General features: G+C 40.2%; 1 protein-coding gene across 9 annotated transcripts in view; it reads left to right on the top strand.

The window, feature by feature from the left end:
* The first annotated feature begins 785 nt into the window (after positions 1 to 785).
* The window catches only part of GBF1 (golgi brefeldin A resistant guanine nucleotide exchange factor 1), a 99,992-nt gene continuing 82,227 nt past the window's right edge, over positions 786 to 18,550 (top strand). For 3 of the 9 annotated variants that reach the window (XM_077784607.2, XM_021547877.4, XM_021547894.4), the window contains exons 1-3: positions 866 to 1,005; positions 6,229 to 6,334; positions 7,643 to 7,709. In XM_077784607.2, coding sequence (XP_077640733.2) covers positions 998 to 1,005; positions 6,229 to 6,334; positions 7,643 to 7,709 — 181 coding nt within the window. In that variant the 5' untranslated portion in view covers positions 866 to 997. Of the gene's footprint in view, positions 1,006 to 1,249; positions 1,428 to 1,518; positions 1,543 to 6,228; positions 6,335 to 7,642; positions 7,710 to 18,550 lie in introns of those variants that run through there. The other 6 variants (XM_021547911.4, XM_085582461.1, XM_085582459.1 and 3 more) reach the window with 6 other exon arrangements.

Consider the following 18,550-nt stretch of genomic DNA (forward strand, 5'->3'; position numbering starts at 1 on the left):
CAGCTGTGTCCAGGTTTGAGGAGAGCAACCCAAATTGAGCAAGCAATCAGCTGTGTCCAGGTTTGAGGAGAGCAGCCCAACTTGGGCAAGCAATCAGCTGTGTCCAGGTTTGAGGAGAGCAGCCCAACTTGGGCAAGCAATCAGCTGTGTCCAGGTTTGAGGAGAGCTCCTGCGGAGCAGGACCCAAGCGCGGTGTGCTCCGCTGGGCGCGGCCGTGCGGGCCGCGGTGCGATCCGCACCCCGGCCTTTGTTCAGCCGCATTCTCCTGCTCGCTCGCGCGAAGCACCAGAGCTGCGGCACAGGGAGCTGCTCGGCAGCGAACAGAACGCTTGCAGGGCGTCATCTCCCAGACGGCTCCAGCGGAGGAGCCGCAAGAGGCGGTGAACAAGTTGGGAAAGCACGGCGGGAAGGCCCTGGTTCCCTGCGCGGGCAGTGCGGCCCCGGCGCGGTCCCTCACACCCGCACCCCTCACAGCCGCACCCCGCGCTCGGCCCGTCTCCCACGCCGCCCGGCCCACAATGCACTGCCGGCACCCTCCCGCCGGCTTCCGCCCGGCTGCGCCCGCCCAGCCGCGGCTGCGGCGCCGCACCGCGCCGCGATTGGCCAGAGGATCCGCTGGTTCTACCCTCTCGCCCCTCATTGGCTCTCCGCTGCTGTCACCGCAGAGCCCGCCTCCTCCGGTGTCAGACCGTGTTCCCATTGGGCGTCGCGGGGAGCTGCGCGGCGCATCGTGCGCGGGTTGGCTGTCCGGGCTGTCTGTCTGCGCAGTAACCAGGCAGCGGGTCACGGTGCGCCGGTTTCCACGTCAGTGCGAGAGAGCGGGGCCGGTGTCCCTGCCCGTGCCCCGCGGACCCCGCGCTCCGCGGCCTCGCCTCCGCCGCCGCCGGCAGGGAGGGGCGCACAGGGGGCGGGCCGAGCGCTCCCGCCCGCGGTGCCGCCCTCCCGCCCGGTTATGTGAAGCGGCCGCCGCCGCGGGGAGCAGGCGCCGCCATTTTGGATGCGGGGGTCAGTGCCGGGCAGAGACCGCCTGTCGCGATAGTGTCGCGACGTGGGGAGGGGCGCGGCGGCGGGGGAGCCTTGCGGGAGCAGCGGGGGGCGGGGACGGCACCGGGCAGCCGCGGGGGCCGGCGCGGGAGCGGGCGGCGGCCGCCCCTCCGTGCGGCCGGCACTGACACGCGTGACCGCGCCCGCGGGGCGCAGGGCGCGCGGGCCGCCGGCAGCGACCGCCCGGGGCTGCGGGCGTCGGGACGGAGCGGGACCGGGCCGGGCCGGAGGGAGCTGCCGGCTGGCGCTGCACCTGCACAGGCGTCCGCTCCCCGTGCGCCGCGGCGGCTTGTTCTGCGGGCGGTGGAGACGGGCTTCTCCTGCCATATGGTCAGCTCCGTGGCTGCTGCGGGAAAGCTCGGAGCTCGCTTAGCGTCTGTGCCGTGAGTTCATCCGGTGGCACGTTTCATAGTTTCAACAGTATGAAATAATTGGAAGGAAGAAAATGTCCCTCCCCGTAATAACCTTAGGTTTTGTTTTACTGTGCAGTTTTGACAGGTAAATGCGACTTGGCTTTCTCTATTGATCCCCAGGCCCAGTCTCACTGTAGCAGCTGAATGTGGAGGCTTGCAGAGAAGCTTGTCCCTCTCTTCCTTTCTGATGTGCCACCGCTACCATGTTGCCGCTGCTTATCTTTTAAAGGGCATTCCTAAATGCCCAGGACTGCACAGTTCCTTTCTGTACTTACAAATGACTGCTTTCTATCACTTTTGTCCAGACATCAGGAGCTACCCTTTTGGAGAAAGATGCTGACTTCTCTGAACTTTTGCTGCCTGTGATGCTTTTTGCAGAACAGTTACAACTTCAAAAACCCAAGCAAGTTAAATTTCTGTATAAATGTTCATGTACCTTCCATGTGAGGTTTAGGAGGAAGAAAAGGAGCTTTCTGATTGCCACCTGGGCTTCTGGGAAACCTAGCTGGCTGTGAGATTGTCAGGAGCTTTTTGTGATTCATGATTGTGTGTTCTGTTTTGGTAGCAGTGTATTGTATCAGGACTCTGGTGTCCAAATCTAGGTCAGAAGCTATCTAGATTATTTCTGTATTGTCATAAACAGTAAAAATTTGGGTCAACAGACACTTACTTTGAAATATTACCTTTCTATGTTATGGTCATGTTGTTTTTGACTACTGCTGTTTATTGGAGTAGTGTCTCTGGGTTTGAATCAGGTGCCATGGCTGAAGGCTAAAGTTAATGATAGGAAGAAGTGACCTGATGGAAGTCTGCCACACCTTGTTGCTTCTGATGCTAACTCTTGTTTGTTTGCAGAAGAGTTGCAGGCATTTTGCTGTAGAAGAGGGAGTGGTAATACTAGGAATAATTTGGCTTCCTATCTATCTATCTAATGTAGGGGTAAGACATTCTGAGATTGAGAAATGGAGTATTCAGTACATGTGTGAAATAACATTTGCAGGTGTAAATATTTGCAGTGTTTTTATATGAAGATTCTACATGTGATGCTATTTTAGAAGTCTCAGAATAGTGATAATTATTATCCATAGTTCACTGTTGAAGTTTTTGCCAATGTTATGAATATGAGCTTTTGTTTTTTTATGACATGATTGGGCATCGACCTTTCCCCACTTAGTACTCCCAATGCTGGTGTCAGTGAGGCTGTGAAAGTTAACAGCCTCCCCTCTTCTTGTGGTGGCCTGGGCACCTTGGTTTCGTTGCCTTGGAGCTGTCATTTTCACTGTGTTGTCTGTTGAACTTCTGTGCAGGGGCATATCTGAGGACTAATCTGAAGTTTTAAGCAGATCTATGAATTTGTTTTGATAAAGAAGCAGGAGTTTTTATAACCTTTTATAATTAGTTCTGTTAACCTGTTCAGCACTTTTACAATACCCCATTCTTGAGACCATAGCTTTGTAACGTTAAGCCTGAATTCATGGTAACGTTTCTTTTCTTCTCCAAGTTGAACAAATGTCTGGTGGTTTTGCTTGACTCCCACCATGCACCTGTAAACCCAGCTGATCATTCTGTGCTGGTCTGGTAAATCATGCAGCTTTTTTTCTCTGCTGCTTCACAGCATTCATTTCAATCTTAAAACTTCTTTTGATTGAGGACATCTATACTGAGTTTTAAAGTGTGGTCGGTTGCTCCTTGTGGTGATGCTACAGTTGAAGGAACACATACAGAAGTTATCTAATAATTTAAAAGGGGTAGCATTTGGGAATTTTGGAGTTTAGTGAAGCTATATCCATCACTTGAAATAAAATTTAAAATCTAAATTTTTACAGGGATGGATGATTCTTTTGGTGGGCTTAGCTTACAAGGTGCATCTCTCTGAAAATGGTTGCCTGTCTTTCCTTTCCTGCTCACTCTGTAGTTCTTTTCTGTTTCCTTTTCCAACATGAAGTTGCAAAGGTCTGTTGGCTTTATGGTTTACTTTGGACTGCTATTGCTTGGTTAGCTACAAGCTTAAATACAAATACAGTATTTCCCTCCATCTGCACCCAGTGTTGGTGGGGAAGTGAGCTCTATGTCTGATGTTCAGAGTCTGAGTGTTGCATCTGCAGCATGATAGGTTGTTTCAGTTGCACCAGTGAAATGAGTTTGCTGGCATGCATAAAATGATTTTTTAAATTTTTGAATAAAATTATATTTAATACAATGTGCAATGAGGAAAGGAGTGCATTTTCATTGAGTCTTCTCAGACAGTTAGCAATGAAATACTGCCCTAAGTTTTGCAGGGTTTTCATATGTCAGGAGGACCCTGCCAAGGTACATGGGGTTTTTACACCCTTGCTTGAAAGGATCAGGTGAAAAGGATAAGGTGTTTATTGGAGGTTTTTGTCTATTTTCTTCATATTTTACCACTTACAGTTAGCTGGGCATTTTAAGTATTCTACATTCAGGAGAGACAGAGTTTTAACAAACTTTTTATTTAATCATTTTATGTTAAAAATAGAGGAGAAGAAATAGAAGTCTTACAAGTAGATTCAGTAGTATGCAAAACAACATTTAAGCTTTGACATCACTTTAAATACTGTCGGAACTATTGAGTATCTATATACGTGCAAGGTTTGTAATATGTTTATTTGTTATTTACATACTTTTTGAAATAATGTCTCCATGTCAGTTTGCCAAATGCCTGGAATGGTGCTATACAGTTTACATGTTCAATACTGTTTTGAAACAGTGAAGAAAGGAAAGACTTAGGTTTGACAAATATGAGTGTATAAAGTATTTCCACAGAAGTACATCCCTGGACTAGAATTTTGAGCCCTGAAACTGCTGATGTAGAAGTACAGAAAATAAGGGAATTACTGAAAGGAAAAATAAATAAGCAAGGAATTCTACATGAAGGAGAAATCTCCCATTCATGCCTTGTACTAAAACCAGGGCAACAAAGCGAAATAGAAAAATTGTGGTCAATGGTATTTCAATGCAATCATATGAATAATGTATGAAATAATTTACTATTGATAATGGGGACATTGCTCAAGCATTAGCCACATGAGTAGGAAGTGTATTGGTGGTTCTATTACATACATCTGTGGAGGAAGGATATAAACCTTAGTTCTTCAGGGCACAAGCAAATTACTTGGAAGCACTATTTGTCTGTCATGACTGTTCTTACAAAATACTTTTGTCTTTGCCCTTAAATTATTGTCTTACACCTGGGAGTACCATTATGTATAATTAATTTAATGATATAAACAATTTTGCCATAAGAGTATTCATTCTATTGCAAACACCTGAAACAATGAACCAACAAATATGATTCTGTCCTTTGATGAGGAATCTTTTTATAATACTTTGCTTTCTTTCCATTATTTATCGACTCCTGAAGCAAATTAGTCTCTTTCATTCAGAGGATATTTGTGTATTTGAAGAGTTGTTGATAATTCATATATGCTAATTAACTTGAAGCCTGACAGATCCAGGATGTATATTCTGAAATTTCTGTGGTGATCTTTATGAGGTCCTGAGTAATCCACCAAAACCATTTATTTCTAGCTTTGCTTTTGTTACATGGGCAAAAGTCCTTCTCATATTCTCTGTGCTTCATTACCCCCTGCCTCCTGTTCCCAGCTGAGTCCCTTTAATGAGCCTGTAGATTGGAAGTGTTGATCAGTGTTTCACCTGTTTCTGATCTTTTGCTTCCCTGTGGATGACCTGTTGTGATTTCAAGCTGGAGTCCTTATTTTCCTTTCATTCTTTTTCCTGAAAAATTCTCTTTATTTGACTACCATATCACTAAATCCTTCTCATTTACAGACATGGTATCATCTGACTGTTTGGCCTCTTTATAAGTCCTGTTTTTTGTTTATAAACATTTGTGTCTGTTCATTCCCCTTCATTCTTTCTCTTTGATGCTTGACTGTATCTGGGCTACAGCTAGTATAAAGAGAATAATGCCATAGAAGTTCACTTGTCTTTTTCTCAGACTATTACAAGTCTTTCTTGCTTTTAATTCCTTTCCCCTTCTTCTGCCTCTTTCTGGATGCATTAGTTTAAGTTTTTTCCTGAAAGACTGCAGACTGCAGGAGAGTTAAGTGTCTGCCTTTAGCTTTCTCATTTTTTCTCCCCGTGTTCCATCCAGTTTTGTCTCCAGTTTTCCTCATTTATTTGCGAGGTTTTACTCGTGTCTTTTTTACTTTCCTGCTTTTTGAAAGCTTTGTTTTGTGAAGCAAGTGTGAAATCAACATCTGTTACAAATTACTTTCTTTTGTAAACGTTTTAAATCCCAAAGAGGTTTGTTCTGGTCAGCTCATTCACCCCACTGATACTTATTTAAGAGAGTACAAGGTTAGCTTTGTGTTCCGTGTAGGGCTGCAGGAATTTGCATAAGTGCTGGGGCTGCATGTGTTACTGCATTACCCTGGATGTCTGTCCTGGTACCCCAACACTTTAGCTTTCTGTGAACTTGCATAGACTGGGAAAAAAAAAAAAGAGGAATAAGCCTTGGCAAAGTGATCTCTTGCGTTACAAAGATGCTGTTAGAACTAACTGTCTGCTCTCATGGTTTTGAAAACACATTATTGAAAATTTTCTTCTTTTGATGGAGTACTTGTATTTGTTACATGTAATAACTTGTATTTTGTGCATGCACAAAACAAGTTTGAAAATTCCTTGCATCACTGCAGCCTTCTCTTGGTTAGAGTCAACTTTGTTTCATCTGAGGAAGACAATTAGTCTAAAGAGGCTAGAGATTAATTTGAATTTCCTTTATTTTTAGAATTGTCAGGATGGTGGATAAGAACATTTACATTGTACAAGGTGAAATCAATGCAGTGGTGGGAGCCATAAAGCGTAATGCCCGATGGAGCACTCACACACATCTGGTAAGTTATCTTGAATTGTTGCCATCTGTAGCAGCAGGTAGAAACACCTGTGGCAGAAACCAGCTGGCTTTGGAAAAGTACCTCAGTTTTTTGTAGCACTTGTTATAATAGTTTTATAAGTAAAGTTGGAAAACCTTTCTGCATTGTTTACATTGTTTTGTGGGTCTCATGTGCCAGTGGCTGCAAAAGCTACAAAGCTGGGAGACTTCTACCTTCTTATCTTGTAAATACAAAAATTCCACATTGTATTCTGTGTGGAAATCATCTCATTTAGACTTATCACCGGGGATGTCAGTATATTTCCATATATGGTGTTATTTTATTTAGCATAGTGTTTTTATGTATCTTTTGTAGCCTCTTGGGGAAGACAGTCTTCATCACACAAGACATGAAATAAAAATTGGGGAAGTAATTATACATAGAGTATTTAAAATTTTTTCATATGGCATAGTATCTGTTTTCAGCTCTGTTTTGTTGCTGCTATCTATATTCCTAACTAAAACCTATCAACAGTTTCAAACCTGCTTTGGTAAAAATCCTAAATACAGTGTTTCCAAGTCTAACCATGCTTTGGTGGGTTTATGGCTGCCACGGTGTAAATGTGTGGTTGTGGCACACTGTATCAGTGGTGCACTTTGGAATGTCACATGAGTTAGCAGATGGCTGCCATCCTGCACAAGTGGTTTCAGTTTGTCAAAGGGCAGGGCCCTTTTTCTTTCTAACATGCATTTCTTCATTAGAGCTCCCGGCCTCTCTGTTCGAGGTGTGGGTGTGGCTGCACTCAGCTTGGAGAAATTGCTGCTTCTTCTTCTTTTAATATCATAAAAATAGACTAAGGCTAAAGGATGTAGCTAATTCATATAAATATTGCGCTGTGATTCTTTCTTCAAGTTATTTTAATGGCATGAAATGTCATTGTATTTCTGCTCCCATTACAATCTGCATAGATTAACATTATAGCAAATCCAGATGAGCCATTTCAATATGGTATGAGTTAGATTTGCAGTGAAATTTATTGAATAGCGAAGGCTAATCAGAAATACTTCTAAGGACAATAAAACCAAACCAGAATGCTCAGTGTTGGACCTATGCTTTGACATTTGAGCTGTGTGATACTGGGGAGCACTGGCAGGAAAATTAAAATGCTTCTTTTGGATTTAATGATGTAAACATGTTGACAGTGATAAACTCAAACCACACCACTTCTGTAAATGTGATGGTGAGGTCTTTAACAGACCCATTATTAAGATTTGTCTTTACAAATATGTTTTCCTCATTAATTACTTACTTCCTATATATAACCTGTAGGATGAAGAAAGGGATCCCCTGCTGCATAGCTTTAGCAACCTAAAAGAAGTGCTGAATAATATAACAGGTAAGCTTCTACAGAAATCAGCAGATATATGCACCTGCTAGGGTATATGCAAGTAAATATACAGGTATATTAATTTGTCTTATTTACTATCCAGAATTCATTTACTGAAGAACAAGAAAAGAGGAAATATGCATATACTTTTGGGCAAATAATACCAATGTAAACTAGCACAGATTGTTTAAGTGTAACCCAAGTATATGTTGAGAGTCTGGAGGTGAAGCTAATCCTAAACTCCATATGACGTTCTGCATATTTTTCCCAGGATTTTTCTTACTGATTGTAGTATTTGAAAGTAAACTTCATTTCTGGTCCCTTTATTACAGTGACTGTTCAGAGCTGCACTCAACCTTAGTTTGAGATGGACCTTTTACATTTTTAACTGTGAAGCATGCTTATTCTTGCATCAGTGCTGAGTCTGGAATCCCATAAAAAGTGTGTTCTCTAGAAGCACTGTAGTGCTGCTTCCAGATGGTGATGACAAGAGGTGCTGAGGACAAGTGCCAGTTTTAAGCCATTATTCCTCCTTCTTGCATGTCTGCCTGTAAGTGTAATGCTTTGTTTTTCTCTGCCAGGTTAACTTCCTGTGGCTGTAAGCAGGATTTTTCTGTTAGATCGTGACATCTTAGGTGTCTCCTGAACAGCTTGCATTTCTGGATAGTGTCTTTGTTCTGGATGTTATGCTTGTACTGGACTACATGACAGTCTGGATTTGTGAGCTTTTTTGTAAGCTCACTCACCTTCTGTAAGATAGGTGTGCAGTCCACAAAAGTGTATTGGGAGGAAATTTTACATTTCTCCCTTCTGTGAGATGAATTTTTTTTTTAATAAGCTTCTTGAAGTTCTTTGCTAGTATTGCAAATACCTCTTCTCATCAACAAGAGCAGGGACTGTCAGGATGCTCAAATAAATGCAATATAAGTAAATGTCAGGGACTAGCCATTTATCTAGAGCAGCTAGGTACAATGTGCTGTTGACTTGTTGGGGAAAAAATGCAAGTTCACTATCTGCTTATGGTAGAGAAAGCAAAGTTTAATGTACTGAGAGATTCAGAAACTCCCTTTGTATTAGTCATCAGGTAAGTGTGGTTCCTGCTGAGATAATAATTGCTTATATATGGGGATGATAGCATGTTGGTTTGACTACATGAGATTATTTTATACAGGTGTTTTCAGCCGCAGTGACTGCTATTTACTGACTAGTGTCTTGAGACAGGACATCATTGCTGTGCTCCATCTTTTTTCCATTTTGGACATGGACTTGTTCTCAAGCAATACTTTGAATGATACAGAGTATCCTGCATCATCTTCAAAGCAGTCAAAAGTCCAGTCCCCAGCATAGGGGGTTTTGGTGATTTTTTTTTTTTTCCCCTAGACCTTCCTTTCACGTCTCTTTCATTATCTCATGGAAACACATTGCTTTTATATTTAAATTTATTCAAGCTGTAATCTTTGACATTTGAGTTAGCTTTTAGTACAATTTTGCATTTATAGTAATATATATTATGTATTTTCTCAATCCCCCAAGAACCCATTTTAATCTGTTCCGGATGCAAATTTCAGGCTGCCTTGTCCCATCTCCCCTCTTGCTCTCTCCCTCCCTTCCCCTCCCCCATGGAGCATGTTTGATCAGGTGTGGCAGGAATATCCACTGTCAAGCTGCGCCCTTTATATTAGTCAATATTATCCTTCCTTCCCTCCCACTCCCTTCATTCTCCTCTGGGCTTTACCAGTTGATTTATAATTTTGGAATTCTCATCGGAGTCTGTAATACAGTTTGTTCATTATTTAACCAAAACCTGTTTAATGAGCAAAGAGAGGCAATGTAAATGTTAGGCATGTTGCAGTGGAGTACCTTTTGTTCTCCTCTGAGCTAGTGGGCATTAACTCTATCGTGACTGTGATGCTGAAATACCCTGGTCAAGGGTATAATGATGGCACTGTATGCCCCCAGCACCTAAAGATTCCTGTTTCAAAGTATTGCTCCTCAAGAGTAACTAAATTACAAGCTGGAAAGCTTGCCTGCAACTAAGTATGGTATCCCATCCTGTTGTAACTTCTACGTGTGCTCTTGGAGGAGGCATATAGAGATGTGTTGCTCAGCACAAACAATCCCATGATTATGGTAAGACTAACTTCACTTCTACAGTTCAGCATACCTAGCTAAGGGCCTTGAACCTGAATACTTTGAAGTTTCTCTTTGAAATTCTGGTAGAGAAACTTAATTTCTGTGGGAATTTTATGTATATTTATAGAAAGAGTTTACTAATTTGAAACTGATCCACTGTCAGTTGATTTATTGGATGCCATTTTTATATTTTCATGGGCTACAGTTTCATGTATTTTAGGCACTACTGATAGTAGTTGCCTGAAAAACAGAGAGGAAATGTAGAGGTTCTGTTGTCTTGGGTGGTGCATAAGTTCATCCAAGCTAAATTTAATAGCTGAATGCTAGCAATGCTAAAATGAGCACAATAAGCTTAAATTTGATGGCGTGTCTCTTATTTCTAGTGCTTGGAAAAAGCAGAAGTCAGTGTCCTGAATTATGACCATATGGAAGCAATAACTACCAAGCTTTGTCCACGCATGCAAAATTGAAATATAGCTACATTTTCAAAGGTTATTTTAAAACTGATGAAAACCTGCATTGATACAACTTTGGATGTAGGGCCGCTGTCACCACAGCTTCCATTTGACTGCTCTTTGAAGTGGGCTGAGTACCCTGAAAAACATGTCTGGATGTTGAAACATTTGTTCATTTTGTCAGTTTTGTTATGGATTTATGTCACCAAAAGGAAGCTTCTTTTTAACATCCAGTGATAACTGAGACTCTCTCTTTCATGAATGGTTGCAACTTAGGATGATCTCTAGGTCAGCAGAGAAATTTGTGGTTATTTATAACCACAAATAATTGGAAATATGAATTAATTATAAGCTTCCTTTTCCATGATTTAATGAGGATTGGATTTCTTTAAATGCTTCTCTGGCTGTTGAAGTCTTGAGACCATTCTGGTATGATGTAGAGCTAGGAACAGATACTTCTGTAGTCATCCTTCTCATTACAGAATTTGTGCTTTGCTCTGACCAGGGAGATGAGTCAGTAACCAGGATTTGCACGCCTGAAGTGCTGCCTGCTCGTGTGTGGGATGGCTTTAGGACAGGAATGACTGAATACAACTGCCTTGTACAAGTCATGACTGCAGTGGGAGAAGCAGGTGTTTGTGAAAGTGTGTGCATCGAGAGTCTATTTAAATAAGGTTTAAACTAGGTAAACACACCTGTGAAGAGGTGCTTGTGTATATTTTAGGTCCATGAGTGCCAAGCTGCAAGGTTTGAGTCCTTTTATCCTCTGGTGGTTCAGAGTTAGTGCATTTAAACAGAAGCTGCAAAGTAAGCTGTTAGAAGCACTCTGATTTCATGCACATTCATGACATTTTAAATGAATGCTTGTACAGTGGGTTCAGAAGAATCTTTTCATGGCTTATTTCAGACAAGAAGCTGCTGCAAATCTCCATCTTTAGAGGGTTGGCTGGGGCATTAAGAGCTGGCTAAAGGTCAAATGACTGTAACCATAGGAGAACCTTTGCCCAGTGTCTGACTTAATATAGTTGTTACTGTAGCCATCAGTTTTCTGGTATGTAGACTTGATTGCACACTCATTTTCTCATGTCTGAGCTCTGAAAACTTAGTTTTTATGAAAAATTTAACAGTTGTATAAAACAATACAGGAATTTTATTCTGATTTTGGATTAATGTCTGAACTTTTTCTGAAAGATCTAGTTTTAAGAAGTGGTACATTGGTAGTAAATACAAATATGTGGCCTCTTCTTGATGCTATTGAAGTGCTAATGGTTAGAATATGATATGTTCATTCAAGTTAAGAAATTAGAAAAAAGTGTGTTTTTTTTGTCAAGAAGTGTAGGAATTATAAGAATGTGTGATAAGTAAAGATGCTTATTGCTTTGCAGGTAACAGCAATACCATATTTTATTTATTATTTAGATCTTGGATTTATGCTGGAAGTGCCTGAACTTACTAGCAAATAACAAATATCACAAACTGCATACTGTGATATTTCTCCCATTGCTTGCATTGAAGGATAGAAATGTTATCTAGATCAGCCATTAAAAGAAGAAGCTGCTTTTTTCCTATTGCATGTCCACTTGCTATCAAAGATCTAGAATGTTCACTGATTGATAGATCATGTCTGTTCTTGTGATAACTCAAAAAAATAAAATCTTTTTTTTTTTTTAGTAACAGGTATTTATATGCGTTAACTTGGTATTTTTGAATACCGAGCAATTCAGGCTAACATTTAGCTTTGTTGCATTCTCTATGAATTTTTAAAGAAGAATGGAAAGGGAAGGTTAGGAAACTCATAGAATAAGATTTCATTCACAGCTTTAACTTGGCCTCACTCTAATTAGTGGACGACAATACAATTTTAGTCCATATTGTCCATACCTGACACTGTACAGAAGTGGTAATTTATTTCTCTTAATATTTTCTTAATATAAGAAATAGGAATATTAAGGTGCCAATTTAAATTTGATGCTTTGCTTGTAGGTCGAATCCAGACTTGACTTTTGCCAACTATGTTCAGACAATACATTAAAAATTGTCATTTTAAAAGCAAGTTTCTAGTCTAAATGAATGCAGACATCCTCCCAACTGCACAGAGAATGTAAACCAAGGCAGTATTGTTGCTTTGAAGCTGCAGGTAGTTCCAAACACTCTGTGTGAGATTAATCTTTTTAATCTCATTGTAGCATCAAATTAATCAAATCACTGTCTTATGGCTAGGTCTTTGAATCTTCCGCAGGGATATTTTTAGCATAGATATTGGTATGTTGGCATTGATTTTCTTTGTGTTTTATTGGAGAAATAATAAATCAGACTTTTTCCAGGTGCTTGCTAATCTTGTGCTTTACTTTCTTAGCGATTTTCCCAGAGTGGCACTGATGTGCTCTAAGAATGGTAGTTGCACTTCAGCTGGGATGGGAACTTCTCAAGCCCAAAATGAAAACAAGAATTGTCATAATTTCACTTAAGATTTTGTTTACTTCTGTATGAAGAAAGGAGGAGGAATATCCTTGATAAAGAATGATTTACAAATGTACCAAGACAAGCACCCTAACCTTTTTCATGGCTTTTCTGTTGTGTGCAGGACAGCATTTATGCAGAATGTGTGAGAAGTCAGGTATAGATGGTGTCACTCTGAGCTCTGATTGATTCTGTTGAATTGTACGTTGAGCCCTTCAACACCGGTTACTGAATGAAATTAGAACTCCTGAGAAGCAACTTGTAATTGAGATATTTGTAACTAATACTGACATACAGAAAGGGAGAAACTCTGTTTGTGTAGAATCCTTAATTTGATAAGGATTTAATTTGAGCTAAGTTTTAGCTCTTGTGTTAATCTGCTGTTTTGTATTTTTGAGTAGTAAGAAATTTAATGAAATTGAAAGAAGCTGAGTGATTCTCAGAATATTTAGAGCAAAAAACCCTAACCAACCCAGTAAGGTGGTCTTCACACTAGGTATTTCTGCATGTCTCCTGAAGATCCTTATGCAGTTCAGCCCCACAACCTTTGTAATACCACTTAAGCATCCTTTTAATACAGTTCTCTGAGTACAGTTTGACACTAGAGCTTGGAGCTGAAGTCTTCCTTCTATGCATGGCTAATGACTGGCAGGTACAGGCAGGAGGTGGTGCTGTTGGAAGGAATTGTTTCCTGACCCCTAATCCTTAAGGACCCAAGGATTTAGATGGACAAGCACTCCTGGCTGTTGCCTGGAAGAGTTCCCACAGTGGGCTTGTTCTGTAACACCAGCCTTCTGTTACCACTGCAGGGCTGGGCTCTGAAGAGCTGCCACATGTGCATGATGTGCAACTGACTCTCTCTTGTTCCACGCTTGTTGAGCAATTACTTTCCCACTTGTTGGGCACTCCATTATTTCCTTCAGTTACTGCTTCTGTGTGAAGTGGAGCCATGAAGGAAATGGCTTAATGGATGTACATTAGGGGGCAATAAATTGCAGTTTGATTTGGTGGATAGGCAGTACCAGATGCTGCATGGAAGCTAAGGTTCCTCTTAAGTCAGCCATTGAGGTTTTATATAGAGTTTTTTTGATGGTGATGTTTTTGTTTGATGGTCAAGAGTAGTGAAAAGGAACTGTGCCCATTTGCATTATCGTAAAAACCCTCTGGAAGTAGGAGTATACATGAAATTGCTTATTTCTGTTAGTAGTTTACTAAGTATATAGCTCTTCTGTTTTGTCACCTTCCTTCTTTTACCTGTCTTCTTTCCTCACTCAATAGTTGCCATCTAACCTGTTTAAAATATTGTCGCTAAAGTGATTAATTTCAAAGAAGCAGTAACTTGTGTTAGAAAGTGCAGGTGCATATTTGTATAGTTGCATAATATGTAATAGGACTGCCAAGAAGTGTTGATTATACATACACAAGAAGCATACTGAAGTATTCCTCATCTCAAAGAGTCTGTAGCTCAAGAGGGTAGCAACAGAGAGAAATCATTAAGTATACAAAGTTGTTAAACACTTGAGGGGTTTTGATTACCTCAGTTTGTCCTTCAAACAGGCTGTTGTTTGCTGATCATTAATATGGTTTATACCAAGATGTGAGTTGGAAGGAGAGCTTTGAAAAAAGATACAAATTGGGCAAAGTGTCCTTTTTTTCAGTAGTAGTGCAGGGATCTGTGATAAAGTGCTTCTTCTCTCAATGACTAGTGTGGAATAAAAAAAATCAGGATGAAAAGAAGTAGAATGGTGGGGATTAAAAAGTAAGTGTAAAAGTAGTGGACTAATGCAGAACATTGTTATAAAAATAGCAGATTGGTTGAGGAATGTTGATAGTGTACTTGGTGGCTTGCCCATTTGAAGTAAACTTGCAAGAGCTTTTTCTTTTTAAGATGACTGCCTAGCTTTTTAGCTGAGTGCTGCAGAATAGGCTGTTGCTGAAGGGTTTTTTTTGTTTGTGCTTGGTTTGGGGGGGGGTTTCTTTGCAACCAGAAAGTTCCAATATGTTATGGACCTTGTCATGGTAAGTTCTTAAAAAAATGTTGGATGGACAATCAAGATGATATTAGCTCACTTGGTCAGAGCACAGTGCTGATAACACCAAGGTTGTGAGTCTATGCAAACCATTCACTCAAGAGCTGGACTTGATGCTTCTTGTGGGTCCCTTTCAACTCAGAATATTCTGTGATCTGTTATCTTGCTTTTGTAATTTGTCTTCAGAAAATTATACAAGTCAGCAGATATGTCCAGGAAAGACATAAAACTGACACATACAGTCCTAGTAAAATTCTGATCATCTTTTAGATGACATGATTTTAACTTGCTTTTCAGCACATTTCAAAGCTACAAAAAAGACAAAATTTGATATATAAAGTCTGCAATACAGTGGCTTGAAGATAGGGTCTGAGGTTTTGTGGTGTGATGGATTCTGAGCTGAGAGAAGGAAGTGTCATGGATGTCCTTTTGTTGGTACCAACAGATACTTTCTGGGGAAGAACTTTGTGACAGATTTGTTAAAAGAGTGAACAATTAATTGATAGATCTACACTGGTATCGTATGATGTACTGTATCTGTGTGATTTGGAAATTCTACAGGAAGTGTTAAAGCAGCTTGCTCTTGCTTTGAACTCCTAATGGGTAGATATTTCTTCTTTAGTTGAAGTTCATAGAAAGACAAAGAATCCTCATCTATTGGACCTTCTGAAGTTAATATATCTGTGTTTTTTGCATAGTGCAGTTGTGAAGTTGAAACTTGTCCGTTCAAACCACTGTTGTATTCAATGTGTTGTGAAAGAAAAAGCAGGTGTATAGTTTTGTGAAAGTTGAGGAATAGGTGAGACATTATGACAAAAACACCCCATGTGAGATGAGTAAAATTGAAAAAGTAAGATATATTAATGAGAATTTGCACATCTTTGCTATAGAACTAACATTTGGCTTTAGCTATCCTGTTAAAAATTAACAGATTGATAAACAGCTTAGTCTAATGTATTTTGTCCTGTAATTGCAGTTACACAATTATGATGGTCAAGGGGTGTACTTTATTAATGCTTTTTAGTTGAATATATTAAGTTCTCCGCCGATGGATATATGTGCACAAATATTTAGCAGTCTGTTAAAATACAGTCAATAGGAAGAGACTTTTTCAGTTGAAGCAGAAGTACTAATTTGGATTTGGCAAAGAGAAGTTCTAAACAACAAAATTTTCTGGAAGCTTGTAACTTCTTTGTGTGATAAAGGAGTCTGAATACTTTCTTCATAAGGCTTCTGTTTCTTAATGAAAGGGAAGAATAAGAGAAGAAACATCCATGTTCTGCAAATAAAAAAGTATCACTTTCTTGGAGAAAAGGCTTTGCCAGGAGTGTTGGAAACCTAGGAGAAGGAGAAATAAAATACTCAGACATTGTAGAAAGCAATAGGACTTTTAACAGCAGTACAAGAGTTGGAAAAAAATAAAGAAATTTCAGAGAAAAGAAATTGCTGAAGAAATGTATTATTAAATAATGAGGAAGAGGAAGACCATCATAGGCATCCTGAAATGCTTACCTTCATGGTTGTTTGGTAACTGATTATTGACTATTTAAGCATTTTGTCACAGACAACATCAGGTTAAGTTTTGCAAACAGTTTCCCCCTTTAGTTTTATTAACAATACATTAAAAATCTGAAAGGGCAGTTCATTCTTGTGCAGCTGCCTTTAAATTGTAGTTTTTTTCTTCTTGTAGTTTGTTAATGCTATAGAGTTTCGCAGCCCATACTGGTCCTTGTTCACATGCACAAGGCCCATGTGCTGCAGCGGAAGGTCACACACTCCCTTTCACTCTGCAGGAACAGCAGGTGATGGTACCAGCTGTTCACATCCTTGTATTAGATGCCTGAATTTGAGCAGCTGTATGAGGCTGCTAATAAACTCTTACATGTAATGCAGTTCATATCTTGCCCACATTTCACTTGATCGTACTCAGCCCTGGCCAGTATTTTTTTTAACATCTTTCAATTCCACCTATAAGGTGCTCCTTTTCTTCCTTGTGCTTGTCTCCACTCCTCTTGACTCCTCTTGTATGATGTGTTAGTCAGATGTTTGAAAAGTGTTCCAGTGCTGCAGATTTGAAAAGGAAAGGGTACCTGAAAACATGCAAACTGTACATGTTTTAAGGAAGCAGGAACAATCTCTCTAGCAAAAGCATTTTAAAACTTTAAAGACTTAATGCTGTAATGAAAATAATCTAGACTATTCTAAAGGATGTTCTTGTCCTTAAACAGTATACTTTTGGGTACAAACATAGGTCTGTTTCTTTGTTTGTTTGAGAAGAATGGGTCAAAAGTGCTTTTGTTCTGAAGAATCTGCCTGCATCCAACTAGTTGAAGAGGTCTTGCATGTGAATCTGCTATTAAAAGAAGGCTACAGGGGTTTTTAATTCCACATTGGGTAATAAAATTGGCCTGGCAGTGAGTTTTGATACAGCCCAATTAATTTCAACTTGTGCTTTTATTTAAAAATCTTGTTTGTTAGGACCCTCTGTTAAGCCTATTAAATGGTGAAAAAGTTGAAACTGCCTGTCTGTGCTTTCCAGAAAAGGGGTGGAGGGAGCCAAAGGAAGGATATTTACCACTTGAAACCCTTTCAGCTCCTTTGTTCACTTACTTCTCTTGCATCAATGGTTTAGCCTCCCATTGCCCTCTCTGGAAGAGTCAATGTGCCTAGACCTGAGAAATACCCTGGTTCCACTGACTGGCCACCAATGTGATGACAATCTCTTCTTGCTAATGAGATTCTGAGAGGTGACTTTGTTGTTTTGTGGCGATTTGTTAAGTGGATTTTTAAGTGGATTTCTTTTTCCCTTGGTTTTGTTGTGGAGTTGGGTTTGTGGGTTTGGGGTGGGCGTTTTTTTTTTAGGTTCTTTTGAGGGGCTTTTTTCGGTTGGTTGGATTTTTGGGATGAGATAGGGTGGGTTGGTTTTTCTCCCATGGCTGTAACCTCAAAAAATGCACTTTGTAATTCAAGTAGTATTGATGTAGAAGTTGTGAAGATTATCTTTTAGCAATGTGGAGGTGGGAAGTGAGTATATTTGTTCCTTTTTCCTCAAAGGATCTCAGGGAGAAATTCAGCAAAAGCAAAGATAATGATCAGATGTTGGGTGTTAAGTGTTTTAGAAAATTATGAAAAGAAGCTAGCTGTGTAGTTAGGGTTGGAAGAAAATAGCATGGGATCAGAAGTACATGGTAAAATATAGGAAAAATATAAGTGCTAATATAATGAAGTGGCTTAGTTCAGATCATTCATTAGACCTTGCTCTTACTGCTCCAAAACTCAATTACTTTTAGCTGGCCAGCATTCTTAAATTAAGCTATCTACAGTCTAGAACTGATGTGTGTTGCTTTTCTCCAGCAAAGATGGCACAGGGGGGTTTTTTTTCTGGATGAGGAATTGGCTCTCCCATGGTAGATTAGGACTGTAAGCTTCTTGTTAAGCATCAAGAATTTTTAAGAGAGTCTTACCAGCCAGTTATTTTTAACTTCATGTTTCACATTTGAAATTTTTTTAACTGTTCAGGTGTCTCTGCAAGCTATAAAGAAAGCAGTTGAAGTAAATAGCTGTATCGAATGAAGTACCTCTTGTCCCTGCTTCCAAAATAAACTGGGAATAATGCTTTACACATTTTGTCTCCTTTAACTCTACAGGCAAGCAAGAGAGGAAGCATGGATTAACATCTAGTGATTTCTAGGAGCTCAGATTCCTCTGTGCTTGGTCTGACTGACAGGGACATGTGGCTCAAGTGCATCTGGAAATATATCACTGGCGAAAT

Source organism: Lonchura striata, chromosome 6 (assembly GCF_050655825.1).
Source record: "Lonchura striata isolate lonStrDom1 chromosome 6, ASM5065582v1, whole genome shotgun sequence".
Classification (NCBI taxonomy): Eukaryota; Metazoa; Chordata; class Aves; order Passeriformes; family Estrildidae; genus Lonchura; species Lonchura striata.